The 20246-nt window shown below is 34.3% G+C and overlaps 1 protein-coding gene across 1 annotated transcript in view; it reads right to left on the bottom strand.

Annotated features, from left to right (window-relative positions):
- The window catches only part of SEMA5A (semaphorin 5A), a 445552-nt gene that overhangs the window by 362791 nt on the left and 62515 nt on the right, over window positions 1-20246 (bottom strand). The window contains exon 3 of the mRNA XM_044665417.1: window positions 17590-17635. Within this exon, the coding sequence (XP_044521352.1) occupies window positions 17590-17635 (46 nt within the window). The remainder of the gene's footprint in view (window positions 1-17589; window positions 17636-20246) is intronic.

Genomic DNA, 20246 nt, shown 5'->3' on the forward strand with positions numbered 1-20246 from the left:
AAGGGATAGATTGGCAGCACCCAGGTAGTACCTTGGTTTCTCTGTTGCATCAGCATTTTAGTAGGAGAAGAAGAGGAAGAGAAAATTAAAGCAAGCCAAAGGATTCATGCTTTGTCATTTATTCTCTAGATATGTCAACAATGTGGGTCAGAACTAAAATACAAGTACAAGTACATTTCTAAACAAATGAGATTGTACACTTCCATTTGTCCGACACTATGATTGTCAGACTGCATCTGTTATTGATCTACAAAAGCTTTCTGTCTTCCTTTCCAGAAACAAGAAAAGAAAAATGAATAATAAAGAATGATTCAGGTTTTCTTGGGGACAGGGGTGGGGGAAAAATGGAAATATATTTATATATGAAAACAATTCAAAATGCTTTAAGATGCTTTAAAATTATTTTTAAAAACAGTTTACATGACAAAAGGAATTAAAATAATGATAATACTTAAGAATTATGTAAAACCTCACTGTCCACCCCAAAGAAGACTCAAAAAGGGGTTCATCATTTCAGGGCCTAAAAGCTTAAACAAAGTCAGGCAGTTGAATTTTTTATACAGCAATTAAATAGAGGCAATTTGCATAGTGGCTAGAGAGATGACCTTGGATTAATAAATTTATCCTGTAACCGAAGCCTTTTTCTATTACTTACTGATGGTCCTAGACAGTCACTTTACCTCAGGGTCAACAAGAAACCCTTTAGCATTATAAAACATGAAATTGGAGAGCAGGTGTTGATTTGGCCTCACTGGAAAAGAATTTCCCACCTGAAGCTCCATATACTAGTGAAACCATAGATCCATTTATTTTTTAATGGGTTTTACTTAGGTTAAAGTAAAATGATGAGTACATTATAGGCATGAATGGAAACAAGAACCTCTCAGATTATATCACAGTCACACTAAATTTCTAATTAGTCTAACTTATTTTAAAAGTTTCCTATAAGAGGTGAAATTTCAGAAAATATTTAAATGAGAGAACATTTTAAAAGGCTCAGCATGATGTCAATGAGTTGATTACTTTCCTTTTTCCCTTTTATAACTACTACTTTAGCAAAGATTTACATTTTTGTTTTGTTTTTGTTTTTTGTTTTTTTTTTAACCCTTAACTTCTGTGTATTGACTTATAGGTGGAAGAGTGGTAAGGGTAGGCAATGGGGGTCAAGTGACTTGCCCAGGGTCACACAGCTGGGAAGTGTCTGAGGCCGGATTTGAACCTAGGACCTCCCGTCTCTAGGCCTGGCTCTCAATCCACTGAGCTACCCAGCTGCCCCCAAAGATTTACATTTATTTAAAAGAAGTACAATGAATGAGCAAGAATGACTGAAAACTAAAGATACTGTTTTCAGAAAGTATAGAAAATAAGGAGTTAGAAGTGGCTAAATATCTATGGCCTCTGCTAAAAAGTGGAGGTTGCTTTCCTCTGAGAAGAGATGTGATAAAGGTACTTGAAGATATCCTTCTCCTATTTCCAAAGTATCAAATGAAGTAGGCCTTAAAATTGGACCAATGCAAATAAAGGATCTCAAGGAACAAATAAAGAATTATGCCTAGTGTCAGGATAAAGAAATAGAGATAGATTTTGATTATTACCATTAATTATTACCATTATTACCTGTCAAATCAAAAATTCATCAAAGAAGTTAGGAAGTTGGAGAATGAAAAAATGCAACAGAGGAAGGAGAGAAAGAAGACCACTATGTGAGCTATGAAATAGTTATTAAGTTCAGCTTCTAAATCAAAGGTTCAGCCTTGTTGTATGTCATGGAGCCCTTTGGTAGTCAGGTGAAGCCAATGGTCCCTTTCTCAGAAGAATGATCTAAAATTTATAACATAAAATAGACAAAGGAAACCACTTGTATTACAATATAGTAGTCAAAAGTTGTTGGGAGTGTTTTATGTGCATAGACCACACATTTAAGAATCCCTGTTATAAGAGAAGAAATTAAACCCTGAAAATAAAATAATTGGTTCCAAATGAATGAAGTGGATGCACTGATACTATTGGGATCATTCAGGAAGGAAGGGTGAGACAAGTAATGGTCATTGGTTGTTCCCTGCTTAAAAATGCTGATGAAACTATGTGTTGACATGTGTACGTCAAAAAAACAGATTTATCTATTGCTCTGAACCTACCCATCTTCTTGACTTTCTCACTCATTTTTGTTGAAATATCTTCCAGTCATCCAGGGTTGTCATCTTGGTGTCATGTGAGATTTTTCCTACCTCCCTATCCAAACAGTTGCCAAACCCTATCACTTTTACTTCTAAATCTATGCACAAAGTTCTTTCTTTCCACTCCCATGACCATCACTCCAGTTCAAGACTTCCTTAACACTTTGACTCCATGAGATTACAGAAGACTCAGGGTATTGCATGTTAGTTAGTAAGAAGTCATCATGAACTCTTCCATCCCACTACAGTCTTGCTTTGATTATATAAGTGTGGTTGAAAAGATGGTAACATTGAAAAGTAAATAGACTATTTCAAACTTATTGGTTCAGTACTGCTCCCACCAGACACCACCAAAAGCACAACAGACTTACTAAATTTTCCTTTCCTTTATACACTCTATTTGGCAGCCATACCAGTCAAATTGTTATTTCTCACATATAACATCCCATGTCTATTTCTAAGAATTTTCAGCAATTATTCCTTATTAATAGAATATACTTCTTCCTCACTTTTCACCTTTTAGATTTACAAAAATTCAACTCAACCTCCTCCCAAAGGCTTATATTCTATATTCCATCTCTCACCCAGTTCTTTGAGTCATCCATCCACATTATTTTGACTTTCCTTAGATTTTGTAATTTTATCTGTGTACCTATTATTTCACACAGAATAATGTAAACTCTTTGAAGTATTTTAGGGCAGGAAGTATTTGTATACAGTATCTGACACAAAGTGGGTACTTAATAAATGCCAGCTGGATGGCTGTCTAGAAGGTTAGTGAAAAATGCCAAAGTGATTTTTGACATAATTAAGAAAAACATATATAAATGACTAGAAATAGAGGCATGCAAGTCCTATTATATTCTTCTCTCTAGCCTTATCTTATCTGGAGCATTGAGCTAATTTCAGCTGAATTTTAGGAAAACTCATAAAATGAAATTTTATAAAAATGTTAAAGTTAATTTTTTAAAAATTTTAAATGAAAATGAAAACTTCAGAGGGATTAATTCTTCACTAGAGGTCTGGAAAGAGAGACTCAATATTCACTTCTTGGCTATGATACAGTGGGGGAATTTTTTGGTCAGATGTAGTGATTAGGGAATTGCTTAAGGCAGTGATGGGAAAACTATGGCCTGGATTTGGCCTGAAGGGAATAATTTGCCCATCACTGGGTTATTGGATTTGATTAGATGGCTTCTGAAGTTGCTTTCTACTCTGAAATTCTTTATTTCTTTACAGGTATATGTGCATACATATATGTTAAATATATGTAGTAGACAGACAGACAGACAGACAGACAGACAGACAGATAGATAGATAGATATTAAAGTTCTGATACCAATCTTTTCTGAAAAGTAAAACCATTTGTCCTTCCACTAATAAAAACCCTGTGGGCATATATAATTATTTAAGGATACAGAATCACCACCCACACTCTAATTGTCCTTAAAACAAACTTTTTAAACACTTGCTTAAATGTTTCCCTGGCTTGAGATCAAATCTTTTTGGCCTTTTTAAGATTGCTTTTCTCATGCACAAAAAGGATCATTTAGACATGTCAAATGCTCATTCACTCTGAGCATTATTATTTCAAGTTCCTTATATCAAATAAAGAGCTGTGTCCAAGTGGATGAAGCATACTCCCATTGTCTATTCAATGATAGTTATTGATGTTCTAGCCAGAGATAATAATGGCTATTATGTATCTTAATTCATGAAGATACCTGTCTTGTTTCATGCATTATTCCACTTCTGAAAAGATCTTCATTGACAGCAGAACTTTACCTATTCCTTAACCTATTCCTTAACCATGCCCCCTAAATCATATTAGCAGCTACACCACAGCTTGCTTCCCCCACCACACACTCTATAAACCAGATTCACTCTTTTACTACTATAAATTACTACTACTGCTACTGCCATCAACTACTAAAGTTGAGATTTTAGAAATTCCCATTTCCAGAAGATGCAATAAAAAAGAATCAAAATGTTTATAATTCAAGTAGAATTTAAAGTTTGTTAGTTTTACCAACTCATAAAATAAGAATTAATATTTCTTTATACAAACTCCAATCCTAATTCCTTTGCTGATAAGGAGGGCCTACAATTTTCTCTTTTTTCTCTTTCCTTGATGTTAAAAAATAATTATTTCATAAGAGATAGTTCTCTGGAAGGAGCAGGAGAAGAGGTCCAATAGAAAAATCTAGAAAGGTAAAAAACAAAAGCTAATATGAATGTAATTATAAAAGAATTAGCACTTCTCAACTGCTCTGGAATTCATGGTAAACATCTATCTTACCTACTGTATAATTGTAATTTGTTTCCCAGGACTCTAAATCTCAGCTTCCCAATTTCCTTCTCATGTTATGTGCTACCATAGGGATGATATAAGTTTTGTGTAGCTGTACCCTCGCTCTCTTCTCCAAGAAATGTGGCTGTTGAAAGTGGAGTGAGGTGAAAGGTAGGAGAATTTTACTCAGATGTTTTACTTTTTTTTCTACTTCAAGTGATTATTAATAAACTTTATGATATATATTTGGAGTTATTGTATATTAATTTAAATTTTACATTGTTGGCAACCAGAAGTCTGGAGTTATAGGACCCAAGCTCTGCTCTAAGTTATAGAGCAGTTTTTAAGGACAGATTAGCTTTAAAAGGAACCCCACCATTTCTGCTGTCCACAAGCTACCGCAGTTCATGCCACAGTGGCCTTTTTACAACTGCTGTTTGCCCAAAGGTCTGAGAGCTGTTTAGAATCACCTTGTTTTTTTCTGCAGGGAGAGTGAGGTATAAACCCCTTTTCCTCCCCCATGTGGGTCTCAAGCTGTGCTAGCTGCTTTTCAGCAGGGGATCACAGCAGGGAGCAGCCAATCCACGCTACCCACACCAACCTAGCCTGGCTAATCCAGGGGTCTTCCATGCCCCTGGCTATGGGGGTAGGGACTGAGGTGTCATGGGGACACTGGTTTTACAAGAGGGTGGGGGAGGAAGGGACAGATATCTTCTCCCAAACATTCCTTATGAGGCTTTTACTCCTAGCTAGTATATACTATGCTAGCACCACCTTGGACAGGAAACAAAATTTCAAACATGGTCCAGTTTCCTAACTAGCTGAAATAACTAATGTTTCCAGAGAGCCTTACCAAGCTCATGCAGCTTACAGCTTTAGGATGTCTTTTCTTGCTGCTGTCTCTGGGTGTACTGATTGGATACTTTGCAGCTGATAGTTTGAATAATCTTGAAATTTGGAGGGGAGATTCATCTTCCTACCCCTCCCTTGCCATTTTGGCCTGCCCAGTCTCTGCAACACATCTAATATGGAGTTTGTCCACCCTATGCTCAGTGCAGGTATGGGGAACCCAAGAAGTACAACCATAGGAATCTAAATGGATGATGATAGTTGGGAAGGGAAAAAATTTAAAGAGTCTGGAGGAGAATTTTAAGCCTTTTCAGATACCATTGCTTTATTGATGTTAACTGTTTCAGTTTGTTCCCCTCCAAATAGTGAAGAAGTCTCTGTAATGCAGCTAATAGAACTAGAGAAAAGGACTCTTGGATTGATCACTCATGTTCTGTCACAGATATTGTATTTGCTGATTATTTTAAGATTTAATGTTGTTTTTAATTTACATATTAATTTAATCTATAATATTCTATTATACTATGTCACTTTCAATTACTGTGTTTTAGCTATTAGCTATATATTCTGTTATACTTTCTTTATTTGTACCATCCTATGTTTGGACTAGAGAAAATACCACTATAAAAGTCCATAAACAACTTGGACAAACCTTCTTCTGTGACAAAACCAAAGGTCCTTATGGATGATGGATTTGTCACCAGATCCATCAAAGTCCCATGTTGCCTTGATGGCTTTTTGTTCCTTTTTGCCTTCGATAATTGTCACAACAATGATGATGGATGGATTCTATCAAACTGGTTACAATCTGTATATGACCTTTGGAGAATTTACTCAATTGATTTTAAGGGGTCTTCAGAAGTGATTTTCAAATAGTAGTACCACTACCCCTGACTGATCATTTGCCTACCTTTAAGCTGTTTTTAAGAAGAGTAAGTGTCCATTTAGTAGTTGAAGTGAAGTGCAATAGCTCTATTGTATTCCTTACCTCTGCATTTATAAAAATGTATTAGATGAGACATCAGAAGTGATTTTCACTATTGTAGTTCTCCCCTCCACATTGCAATGGATGGGACATATAAAGACATGCCTTTTAAGGCTGTTACAGTCACATACCAGAGGAGGGAAGTTTCCCAAGGGCCTTGGTTACCCTGTGATGGGTTATAATCTCATTTGGGAGGTGGGAAGGTTTTCCCACAGGGATTCGTGGTGACATTTTAGACCCAAAAGGTTTTCATCAGCAGTACAAAAGTTTTGTGTTTTTTCCCTCTGGGTTCTCCCGCCAAATTTTGGAATGATAGTCAGTTTGTTTGCTAATGTCATTAAATGGGCTCTTGTGATTTTGGGGATTTTGATACTTCTTTGAATGTGCATTAGCTACTGTAATACTGTTTTAAAAAGTTGTTATTTGTTAAAAATCATGTGCACTCACACTATGGATCATGGCCAAGTTAAAAAGGAAATAGATCTCACTTTTGGGTGAGAAACCTTTGTATTCTGCCTCTCCTTGGATAAGACCTTTTTATGGAATGTGAAATATATATTTTTTCTTATTTTAAATTTTATTATTGTTTTTCTTTGTATGTGCAATAGAGTATTTGAGTTTTCTTTTTTCTCTCATTTTTTTGTACTTGAAGCACATTACCAGTATTAATGTTTTTTTTTTGTTTTTGTTTTTGTTTTTTTTTTCACTAGGGTAACTTTAAAATGTCCATTACCCCTAATGTAAACATATACCCAAAGGCTTTGGAATATGGAAACCTGCCATTGATGGTTAAATATTATGGGACTTTGAATAATGATTGTGTCTGATACCAGGAGAAGGGATCACAAAAGAGCCACTAAGCAGTGCCAAGGAGCCCAAAGTTAACCTGCACAGTGCCTAGGAATACAAGGTCAAGGAGAACAACCAATCCCAGTGGGATTGATGAGATTCTGCACTAAGACATGGGTCTTGAACTTATTTTGGTGTTTGAGAAAGTAGCAGTTTGTAACTATTTGTAACTCTTCAGGTTACTCTACCCTTCCACCAGAATGATCTAGAAGTAGGATTCCCTCATGCCAGATCTAGACTTCTACTAAGTACCTCAGTTTAGCTGCCATTTTGGCTCCCCTATCCCTAAGAGCAAAGGTAAAATAAGACTGAGGAATGGTATTTTCCTTCTGCTTCAAAATCTAGTCCCTTTTTCTTACTCTTTCATAGTGTGGCCATTTTCTATAGTCCTGGCCACTGACTGGGTAAATGCATAATTATTACTACAGGCTTGTGGACATAAATCACCTTAATCAGGTCCTGATTCAGGTACCTGTTATAGGCTTATTTTTCCTTACTTTGAATTGTTACACATGAGACTTTGATATTTTGTGTTTCATCCAGAAACTATTTTTTCCCTTTTTTATTTTATTTTTTTTTATTTTCTTTTAACAATTGATTCATATAATACCTCATACGTCAGCCATGTATCCCTGGGTGATCTGTGTCTTTGTCATCATCCTCCTCAAGGGGGATTGTATTATTGTCATAGAACTCTAGATCTATAAAAATTTTTCTTGTTTGAAAGTAATTTTAGGATAAGAAACATACTACCTCCCTGAATCAAGTAAGTGAACTGTTTGGAGAAGGTGTCATGGAAAAGTCTGCAGATACCACACACGGCACCAAAAGATACAGAATGAATTTTGGGATGTAGTGAAATTGAACTGTGGGGGGTTGAATGCATGTATTTTGAATTTACACTCTTGTGCCAAAAGGGACTGCCCCCAATTGGCTTTTTGTCAATGCGCCTAACATTGGTTTTATTCTCTTTCAATGTGCCTAACAATGGTTTTGTTCTCTTTCTCATTTATTTGCCTCTTATCCCCAAATTGTTGTAATTTCTCCTTATAAAGTGCAAAATTCTATATACCTCTAGTTAAAGATCTTTAGAGATATGTAGGTTATGTGTACTGATTCATTGGAGAAACTAGGCATGTAAATCTGGGAGATTTCTACATCCTCATTTTCCAATGGAATCACAGGGGGGATTGTATAATTAGGATTTGCTCCTCGGGACTCTAAATCCCAGTTTCCCATATTCCTTCTCATGTTATGTGAGGGAGGATATAAGTTTTGGGTAGCTCCAGCCTGTGTCATTTAAAATTATTGTAAGCCCTGGCTACAACTTCCCATGACTCCTCCTACTTTATTTGTGGGAGGTGTCAGAGTAAGTATAAAAGAGAAAGTTTGGCTCCTTTTCGTGCTCTGGAGCCTGGAGGTGACTGACTCTCTGACACTCTCACTCTCTCACACACAGGCACACACACACACACACTCTCTCTGTCTCTCTCTGTCTCTGTCTCTTTCTCTCTCTCTCCCCCCCCCCCCCACAGAGCTAACTCTCTCCACCTGGTAGGCAGAGGAGACACTCTTTTCCTACCTAATCTTTCCCTTTCCTGATCTAAATAAAACCTAGCTATTCTAAACCCTAAAGTTGCTCACAGATCTTTTATTTGAGCTCCATAGGGCTTTGATTGATTTTCCCCTGCAGAGGCTGGGAACCACTACCTTCCTTTCTCTGCCTCTACCTTCCTCTCTCCTTTCTTCCATCCATCCTACCTTCACCCCCTCACAAGCCTCACTCTCTTCTCCTGGAAATGAGGATGATGCAAGTGGGGTGAGGTGAGAGGCAGTAGAATTTTACTCAGGTGTTTTACTTTTTTTATTTCTTCTACTTCGAGTGATTATTAATAAACTTTATAAAATATAATACTTGGAGTTATTATATTAATTTAAACTTTACGTTACTTAAAAACCTCATACTGCCTCTTTCATTTATCTTTAGCCCTAAAAACACACCCCTGTGTGGTTCTCTCTTCCTAAAATTTCTTCCATGTCCAACTCAGTTCTGTACATTCTCCAGTGAGCATCACTGTTCTATTGTCAGGAAACTGTCTCATAGGTAGGTTTCAAGAGTTCTCATTTATCTCCTCACCTTAATCTAGACTGTGATAATAACTTGTATAGTCAAATAATCCCAGGATGTCTGAAATTCCTCATCACAAAAGGCTAGCAGAGCCTCTGCTCACAAATATTCAATGGATCCCTATTCCCTTCTGAAAGTTCAAGGGTCTCCACAATGTGCTACCAACACATTTTCAAATCTCCTGGTTCTCTGCACATCAGGACTATATCCTTATCCTATAGATAAGAATATAACCTATTCTTTAAAAAAAAAACCTTTCCTTTTTAGCCTCTATGCTCTGGTTCACACTGGTCCCCATTCATAGGATATCTTTTGCTTTCTCTTGATAAGCTTTTAAATTCCTATCTACCATTAATGTCAAATTCAAAGGTTTCCTTCTCAAAAAAAATGCTGCCTCTCCCTCAATGACTCTGACCTTCAGCCTCCCCATACCCACAAAACATCTCACAAAATTCTTTGTTCTGGACTTCTCAACTACACTTATCATGTAATATTGTATGCTACTTGTGTATACCAAGGAAAAGGGATCATGTCATTTAACAAACATTTATTATCTATAGCTCTTGTTATCTGCCAAGCACTGAGCTAAGTGCTTAGTAGGTATACAAAGAAATGGAGGAAAACAGTCCCTGCCCTCTAGCAGCTCACATTTTAATGAAGTATAACAACTTGGGAATGCCTAGGAATATTCAAGATACACACAGAGAAGATGGAAGATAATATGAGAGGGAAGGAAGGACAGTTGGCAGAGATGAAGACTAAGAAATGCAAAAGGTGATAATTCTGCTGAGTCTTAAAGGAAGAGGGTGGGGAGGTAGCATTTCAGGCAAAAGAGACATGTGCAAAGGTATGAGATAAGAGGAGGAGTTTGGTGTTTAAAGAACAGGAAATACACCAGGAAAGCTGCATCATAAAATGTGTGGAGAGGAATAGAAAGAAAGAATAATAGAAAAGTAGAAATGGCAAAAAGCATGAAAAGTTTTAAATGTTAAACCAATGCCTATAGAGCTAAATTTTATATTTGCCCTAGAAGCTAGGACTGTGATACACAGTGTTTTATAAACAGTAAGTGAATTTTGTTGAACTGATGACATGATATTCCTATTAGTCCCTAAGTCAGAAATAGTATTCATATTTTTTATTGCACTTCAACACTTTCATTAATTTGATAATATTTACAGAATGGCTCAAAGCATTGTGGTAATCCGGAAAAAATGAAGAATGAAACATGGTAACTGTAGTGTATAGTATACTCAAGGCTTACCTATATCACCTTTCTATTTGAATTCTTATTGCAATTATTTGCATACATATTAAAATATCTTCTAGATCATAAATGGCTGGAGGTGGGGATTCTTGCATTTGTACTACTTCATGTGTCTAGTATAATGTCTTAGAAACACTTTCTTTGCATAAAATAAATATTTAAGTAATTTTAAAATTGTTATCAGAGATGCAAAAAGAAAAATCCAGAAGACATTGACCAAATACCCTGACTATAATAAATGGACTGACTTTGAGTAGGTCATTCATTTAATTTTCCCAAGTCACAACTTTGCCATTTAAAAATAAAGTAATTATAGTAGGCTTAAAATCTTAAGACTCTAATAGTATATGACAAATACAGACATATAAATAAGATATATGTATTTAATCACTAAACACAACCTTGGTATGGAGGTGAAGGGAAACAATTTTTTGACCAATATAAATGCAATATTTAATTTGAAAAAATACATCAAAGTGAATAGCCTATTTGAAATTATAGTATAAATAATTAATACATCATTCTTTGAATTATACTATGGAACCCCAATAGGGTACAGTTGCAGGGTAATGTTATGATCCATTAGGGAGGTTTATTGCTAATATAAAATAACTCAATTTATTTTTAAATTTTCATTTCATATTAATAAAAGAAAGCAATTTAAATTCATAGATTCCAATAGTTTCTTTGTGAATGGCCACTAAGGGTTTATAAATTTATTTTGCATATACATCAGAAGAGAGGCACTTGTAAAGCACCTTTCCTTAAGCCCATCCAAAGTGTTATACCATGAACTATGTAATTAATCTCTTATTGAAACATGAAATGATGCTTATCTCTAAAAAAACAGAAAGGTAGTAAGCCATACAGAAATTTAATCATTTTCCCATTCTCATAGGTAGATAAAAACAAACTACAAAATGGGGGGGGGGGGAAGAAAGCAAGGGGAAAAAACTTCCTTAAAAATCTCAAACAAATAATAAAAGAGATTTAACAGTTTTCTGTTTGGAAATTGTAGAGACACAGGTGGCAAATTGGAACATTCATTTTCGTTTTTGTGCTTGTTCTAGCTGTTGTGAGTGAGAAACAGGCTGTGAATTCTCTTTCCCTCAGTAAAAAGCAACATAAAGATAGATCTTGAGCAATTTCCCAAAATAACATTACAAGAGATATCATCCATGCTGGATTAGCTCCAGCCCTTTTGTGTTCTTGGGGGAAGGGGAGTACACTAAAAGATTTTGACTACTGGCACTTTGCTGTATGCTTCCAGATGTACAAATGTTGCTTTCTACAAGCTACATTTTTTTTTCTCAAAAAACGCAAAAGCCTGATTCTTATAAAATAACCACATTGATCAAAATGGCAGGGAGAGTAAAAAAATGGAGTGAAATGTAGGAACCAAAGTGTGGAATGTAAAAGTTCTTCTGTTCCTGAATTTCAATATTAATTTTTTTCTCAATGAATTATAAAGAAAAAATAATGGAGTAATTCAATGAGATACAAAACTGTCCCTTCCTGCCCTTTGTGGAGAAGTAATAAAAATTCAACTTGGAAAATCACAAGACATTATTTGAATATTTAGTTGTTTTCTTCAAATAGTTTATTTCATTCAATAACAATAAATATTTAATGATCATTGTAACACAATGAAGAAATGATGTGGATAAACCTAAATACTTCTTTTTCTTTTTTGTTCTTATTCTACATTTGACCGAAATAATTTAAAAAGAGCATTTCTGATAATTGATTTATTTTTTAAAAAAAGATTTGGATTTCATTTTTCATTTACTTTGATATAAGAATTCGTCTTTTTGGGAATTCACTTTAAATAAAATCAGGGATGGATGAATAACGGGAAGATGGACCACCAGGGCATACCCTTAGCATCCAGTACTTCTTTTGTTTCCTCCAATACCCGATGTCTCCCAGGCTTTGGTGAGAAAAGAGTCACCAATTCTATTTTTCCATTGAGATGGAAGACCACCAGTGCCTTATCATCTTCCCTGCTTCTATACTCTGAAAATCCTTCACACTATCATTTAATGTACTGATGAGCCTCAGAACTCAAAGGACTTGACTTCTACCCTGTATTTGTTCCCTGAGGAGCCCTAGAACTTTTTATGAACCCTGTAGCTACAATTTATTTTCTATATTTTTTCTTACAATTGGAGACTGAATTCCTTGAAAGGTGAAAATTTCTCCCTTTTACTATTTGTATTCCTAGCACATTGTATATGTTAAATGGTGATTTTTTGCTTTAATTAAGTCATGTTGTTAAAAAAAAATGGAAATAAATTACCTACCTAAAACCCTATTTGACTTGCTCTGCTTTATATACTGCACTAATAATTTAGGTTAGGATGGTATCCTTGAAAAAAGTTTGTCTCATAGTTGGGGAAGTAAGTGTATACTTGAAAATAAACATTTTGTTGTATCTAATTGTTGCTGATGTTGAGAAGTTTCAGTTCTGACCCTCTCTTTGTAAGCACATTTGGGATTTTCTTGGCAAAGATACTGCAGTGGTTTGCCAATGCCTTCTCCAGCTCATTTTACAGATGTGGTGTGGAAACTGAAGCAAACAGGGTAAAATGACTTGCCCAAGGTCACACAATTACCAAGTGCCTGAGACCAAATCTGAATTTAGGAAGATGTATCTACCTGATGCTAGATCTGGCACTCTATTCATTGTGCCATAGAAGCCCAAAAGAAAAATGTTGTGGTTGAGTAATTTCAGTCATGTCTGACCCTTTGTGACAATATTGTGACAAAGTGGTTTGCAATTTCTTTATCAAACTCATTTTCTAGATGAAGAAATGGAGGCAGCAGGGTTAAGTGATTAGCCCAATCTAATTACAGTGCCACAGTTTTTTCCCTTAATTTTTGTTTTTGTTTTGCAACATTCCTCTCTTTGAATGATGATCTCATTTTTATCTTCTTTGTCATAGGCTTGAGTGTAATGACAAAAAAAAAAACAAGAAGTCTGCAGGTATACCTCTTTCTCTTGGGTTTATTCAAAACTTATTATATTAGGGTACTTTCTCTTGAGATTTACTACTTGATTTTTAATTTCTTTGGCAAAATTAGATCATTACTCTTGGAATTAGGAGACAAATTTTTTCTTTTCATAATTAAATAGCTAGGTGACACTGAACAAGTAATTTTTCTTCCTTAGGCCACAATTTCTTCATCTGTGATGAAACCCGGGCCAGATCAGGAGTCTCAAATATTTCTGCTCTACCATTACCTAGATCTTTATTTCTTAAAATTTGTTCTTAAAATTATATATTAATCTAAATAAAAAGTTGAATTACATGATTTTAAGAACATTTGCTTTGAGATCATGGAGTAGATCATCTCTAAGAATCTTTGTTAGTTCTAATTATCTATGGTTCTAAGAGTTTTAACCTAAAAAGAATGTTGTAAGTCTAATGAAAAGCCATTCATAAGTAGAATGGAAATAAGTATGTGAAACTTGTTTAAGTATGAAATAGCTTGCTTTTAAATACAAGGGGAATTTGAAACTTATAAATACTTATAAATTCTGATGTTCAATTCCAGTGTGAAATATGGTTCTTAAAGTAAAAATTCTATGTTTCATAAATTTGTGGATCAATCAAATTAGCCCAACTCTTTCATATATTGAGGGAAGAAAAAGGAATAGTATAAACGAGGGTAATACTTAGAGTTAAGATTCAAATCAGGCCTCAGCCACTTAGTACTTATATGTTCCTAGAAAAAATATTTAACCCTATTAGCCTCAGTTTCCTCATTTGGAAAATGAGTTCGAGAAGGAAATTCCAATATCCTTGCTAAGAAAATACCAATGGCTCCATAAGATTCAGATAAAACTGAAATGACTGAAGAACAAATTACCAAGGAAGTCATAAACTTGTTCTGCTTAATCCCATTGGACATAACTAGGACTGATGAGGAAATGCTATAGAAAGGCAGATCTAGTCTTGCTCTAAAGGGAAAAAAAAGTTTTGTTTTTGTTTTGTTTTATTTTTTAGTGAGTTCTTCAAAAGTGGAATTGGCTGCTTTAAGAGGTAGTTAGTTCTTCCTAACTATAAATCATCAAGCAAATGCTGCATGACTATTTTGGAGGGATGCTATAAAGGCTATTTGGTTCAAGCAGAAACATGATTAGACAGCCTTCCTTCTTTGAGGGTTCACAATACAGAGGTTGTACCAAGACTAGAAGTGAATTTTATTGAAAAAATGGTAATCATAGTCTTTTGTGTATTGCTGAATTAATTCCCCATTCACTTCCTTTATCACAGAAAATAAAATACTAGTAAAATTTAACATCTAACTTTCTTATTTGTAACATATTTAAAACAGCAGTCTATTACAAAAAGCTTTTAGAAGTACTTTTATCAACATTTCATACTAAATGTTAATCTCCAAAAAAAATTACAACAGATCATAAAACCTGAATTACAGACAGAGTAGTAATTTGGGCCAGTGAGTCTATGATGTTTTCATTTCCTTGTCAGCTTAGTTTTATTAACCTAAGGCTCAGGGTGCTACTTATTTATGGACACTGGATAGGTTATTAAACTATTAATATTAATTAATTACATTAATTAATATTAATAATTAAACTACTTAAATCTAATGAGCTCAGACTTTTCTTTTTCCCCCTTCCCCCAATATATTTTACTTATTTTATTAAGTATTTTAATGACATGTAAAATCTTTCATTTTATTTTATTTTTTTTGTTATTATATTTACTTTTGACTTTTTTATGTATAGCTGTTCTTTACATTTATATTGTTTAAATCATTGTGTATATTGTTTTCTTGGCTTTGCTTATTTAACTCTACAGTGTTTCACATCTATCTTTCCAAATTTTTATTCATTATGCACATTTACACAGATATATGCATGTAATCTTGGATGCCAATCTCTTTTTTTAAAACATTTATTAATATTCATTTTTAACCTTTTTACATACTTTATGCCCCTACTTTCCCCTTCACCCCCCCCCGCTCTCCCCCCACCCATGGCCAACGCACATTTCCACTGGTTGTAACTTGTGTCCTTGTTCAGAGCCTATTTCCATATTGTTGTTAGTTGCATTGGTGTGGTTGTTTCGAGTCTACATCCCCAATCATGTCCACCTCAACCCATGTGTTTAAGCAGTTGTTTATCTTCTATGTTTCCTCTCCTGCAGATCTTCTTCTGAATGTGGGTAGCGTTCTTTACCATAAATCCCTCAGAGAAAATCTTTCATTTTAGAAAAATTTTGAGTTCCAAATTCTCTCTAGCCCTCTCTCTCTCTTGCCCCTTCTTTGAGAAAGCAAGCAATTTGAAATAGCTTATACAACTGAAATTATGCAAAACATATTTCCATATTAACCATATTGAAAAAGAAAACATATACACCCAAAAAACACAAAAATAATCAAGAAAGCAAAGAAATAGGTATGTTTCAATTTGCATTCAGACTCCTACCAGTTCTTTCTCTGTAGGTAGACAATATTTTTTTAAACAAGCCATTACTCTGCACAATGATCTAGTTCTGTTCACTTCACTTTACATCAATTAATATAAGTCTTCCAGGATTTTTTAATAGTATGCTATTGTAATCATATACCACAACATGTTCAGGCATTTCTCTAAGCTGAAGTGTTGTAGATCTGCATGAGTAAACAGACAGTTTCACTGTAAAAAAAATCTCTCTTGAAATGAAATGGCCTGGAGCCTAAGGGATACAAATTATTATGCCTGAAATGTGAGTAATCACCCACTAGGTGGACTGTAGAGAATAACTTTCCAGTTAAAAAAAAAGCTACATACAATTCCCCAGAAAGCATAAATAGAAAGATTAAAATATTTTCTTGAAAAACTTGCATTGGTGTCCATGTTTGTAAAAAATAGAAACTCCATTGTTTCAGTTGTACTTCATACCCCACCCATAATTCTGAGGAATAATTATCTATGTCAAAGATGGAACAGTTAGCTTATACATGAGAATGTATTTGAAATTCGTTTAGGATTTTAGGAATCTAGCCATTCTGTTTAACAATATATTTGCAACTTTAGACATAGCTTTAAGAAATTCAGACCACAATCAGTTTGAATGTAAAGTTGTAAGCCAAATTACAAGGACTATGTGATTAATTTTAACACAGCACTGAGAATATTACAATTGGCTATTATAATTATTTTTGTCTTATGATTTTTCTGCAGTTAGGAAAAAGATTAATCAGAGCTTAAAATTATAAGATATTAGCATCTGAGGCAATCAAAGAAGCCATCTCATCCAGATCCATATGGGGGGAAAAATCATCTAATTACTGCATGTGTACAGCTTAAGGTACCATGCTTAGAAATCCATGAAAATAAATAACAGAGTTAGAGCAAATCTTCAATTTAACAGGTTCATATTTCTTCAAGAGCAAATGGAAAAATGAGTTTCTTTCTAATTACTTCATAAAGACTTACTATCAGGTTTTTAAGCTCTAAAAACTACAAGCAACTATTCACCATATTTAACATAGAAAGCAGAAAGTGAGCTGCATATCCACACTGAACTATTCCACCTAACTTTTTCTCTATCATTATTTTACAAATGTAGAATATTCATTTAATTATCATTATGAAAGGAAAGTAATCATGTTTCTTTTAAGTTTCACGATTTATGAAAAGTTTCCCCAAAAAACTTGGCAAGATGTTTCCCTATTAAGAAAATAAAAATCTAAAAAGAAAACAGAAAACCTCAATCTCCCAGAAACTTGTTTTATAGCATTTACCTTTACCTTTCATTAATGATAACAAAGATAAATCAAAGTTGTAGAAGCAAAGCAATGACAGATCTCCCTGGCATAGGTCAAATGCTAATCTAGAATTAAAACAGGTGCTGGGACTTAACAGCATAAGGGGCAGCTAAGAGAAGGGAAACAGCTGCCAAGCCCACTGTGGTTTGGAAACCTCTCTATCCCTTGATTGATGGCTTACATACATCTGTTTCTATCACATCAAGCAAGGGAGTTAATTGAGATAGAAAAGATAGGAGATAAAAAATATGTTCCCCCTACCTGGATCAGTGACAAATCCTCAAGCTGCAACCTGAAGAGGTAATTTCTGCAAAATATGGAAAAGGACAAAGGCAATTACAACTTTTATTTTAACTCATTCATAAAATAAGACCTATCAAATCAGGGAGAGTAGTACATATCTTATCCTAATGCTCAAAATGTTCCATTTCAAGCTTCACTTTCCTTGTAACAAATATTTCAAGAAAACAATTGATGAACAATTCATGTATTTCTCATGAGATGAGTTATATGTTATGTAGAGTATACAAAGGAAGCTGGTGTCTTATGTTAAAAGTAGGTATATGATTTTAAACCTAAAAAAGATTATATGATATTGTTCTATAAAAAGCTAATCTTTGTTCTAAATGATTAATGCCTTTTGCCCTATTTATCCATTATTACTACTCAGAACTTCTTATTGTTTAAGTTCTAAAATTTCCTGTGTTCTAAATAGAATGATATAACAACTCATATTTTAATGAATAAGATAACATGCAAACAATTATGAACAGACAACATCATATATAGGATAAAAAGAAAATCAGAGATAATCTCATAAGAAGGTTTTACTAGTACTGAAAGAGTGGGGAAAGTCTTCAAAATTGCACCACCTCTAACTCACTCTGCTTCCATGTACATTTAATTTAACCTGGGCTTCTTGCTGCCTGAAGCAGATGAATACCATACTGCTTGACTGTGCCACCACTTCATTTATTTATTTATTCTCATTGCCCCACAGAAATTTGGATTTCTCCATTGGAAGAAAGAAAATTAGTCAACCTACAATGTTGCACAATGAATACTAGCAACTTATTCTTATGTATTTAAAAAATATTTACAAAATGTCCTCCTCACAACAACCTTCTGAAGTGGTTGGCATGGTATTATCATTTTCCACATGAAGAAACTAAAGCTCAATGGATTTAAGAAGCTTCTATAAGGTTGTAAAGCTTACCACTGCCTATCCTATTATATCTGCCATGTAATGGAGAACCCAATTCCAAAGTTAAATTGGTGTGTTAATAAACATTGTTGTAATAGAATTTGACTACAGAAGGACATAAGCATTGGGTATGTTTATTCAAGGTTAAATGGGTAAAAATGGGGGAAATTACTTTTACTTTTGTACCATGAATAGCAATAACTATAGAAATGATCTATGAAAACATACTGCTAAAGAGCTGATGATAAACATTGATAAAGGGAATTTCCTCACAAGAAGTTCTCTACATAGATTAAATCATAAGTCAAAATGGGACAAATAATAATTCATATACACAGTACTAAGCCCAAAGAACTTTCTCCAAAAGAATCTCCAAGAAATAAATAGTACAAATCCCATGTTATCTTCATGTTGTAGATGAGGTAAGAGAGATTCATGAGAATTAAGGATTTTACATAGGGTCATATTACCTGTGAAAGGAAGAAGCAGACTTCCATCTCTCCTCTCTCTCAATATTCCCTATCCACTCAAGAAGGCAAGTAATATGATATTGGTTGTGTGTATGTGTGTGTGTGTATATATATATATATATATGTATATATATAAATCATATAAAACACATATGCATATTCATCATATTGTGAAACAATACATATTGCTTGCATTAGAAAAAAATTCATGAAGGAAATAAATTGAAGAATGGTATGTTTCAGTCAAAAATGAGACTCTACCTATTTCTTCTGTAGTAGTAGATATGCTATTTTTATGATGATTCCCTTGGAGTTATCCTGGATCCTTGCCTTCTTGAAAATATAGTAAAGTCCTTCATATTGAACATCATAAATTATTGTTGTTACTATCTACAACATTCTCTTGGTTCTGCTCAGCTTTACATCACTTCATACAAGTCTTTCCAGTTTTATTCTGTTTTGTTTTTTTGGCAGGGGATTGTTTGTCAGCTTTTATAGCCCAATAGTATTCCATTACAAACAAAACTTATTTGGCCATTCTCCAATTCATGGACATCCCTTCATTTTCCAGGTTTTATCACCACAAAAGAGCTGCTATAAATATTTTGAACAGATAAGTACAGATACAGACTTAGTGGAGGTATTAGAGTATCACAAAGCTGACTTTCTATTATACCATGTAATTTAAGGAAGACAACTGTGTCATATAGGAGACATCAGACACTATGTGTTTAATATTTTAAACTAGGCTTTGGAATGGGTTTCATAGTTTTTTTATTTTAGTGGTGGATAATTTATCTTTATCATATTTTGTTTAGACCAGTGGTTCCCAAATTTTTTGGCCTACCGCCCCCTTTCCAGAAATAATATTACTTAGTGCCCCCTGTCACATACTAACACTGCCCCCTTACAGTTATTCACCACCTCCAAATAAACCTGTGGCCATCACCGCCTACCCTGGATAGCTGCAGCACCCACCAGGGGGTGGTGGTGCCCACTTTAGGAATCACTGGTTTAGACTATAAATAAAATTGTTGGCATTCTAGGATATATTATTAGCAGGGTAAAGAAAGATTAGAGGAATCAGAAGGTCCTGGAGTTTGGGAGAAAAAATCCTAAGATGAAAAACTGTGCCCAATAAATTAAATGGATAGTAATCTATAAATAAATCATCAATTATTAACTAACACACACACACACACACACACACATATATATATATATATATATATATATATATATGG

This window comes from Gracilinanus agilis, chromosome 1 (genome assembly GCF_016433145.1).
Source record: "Gracilinanus agilis isolate LMUSP501 chromosome 1, AgileGrace, whole genome shotgun sequence".
NCBI lineage: Eukaryota > Metazoa > Chordata > Mammalia > Didelphimorphia > Didelphidae > Gracilinanus > Gracilinanus agilis.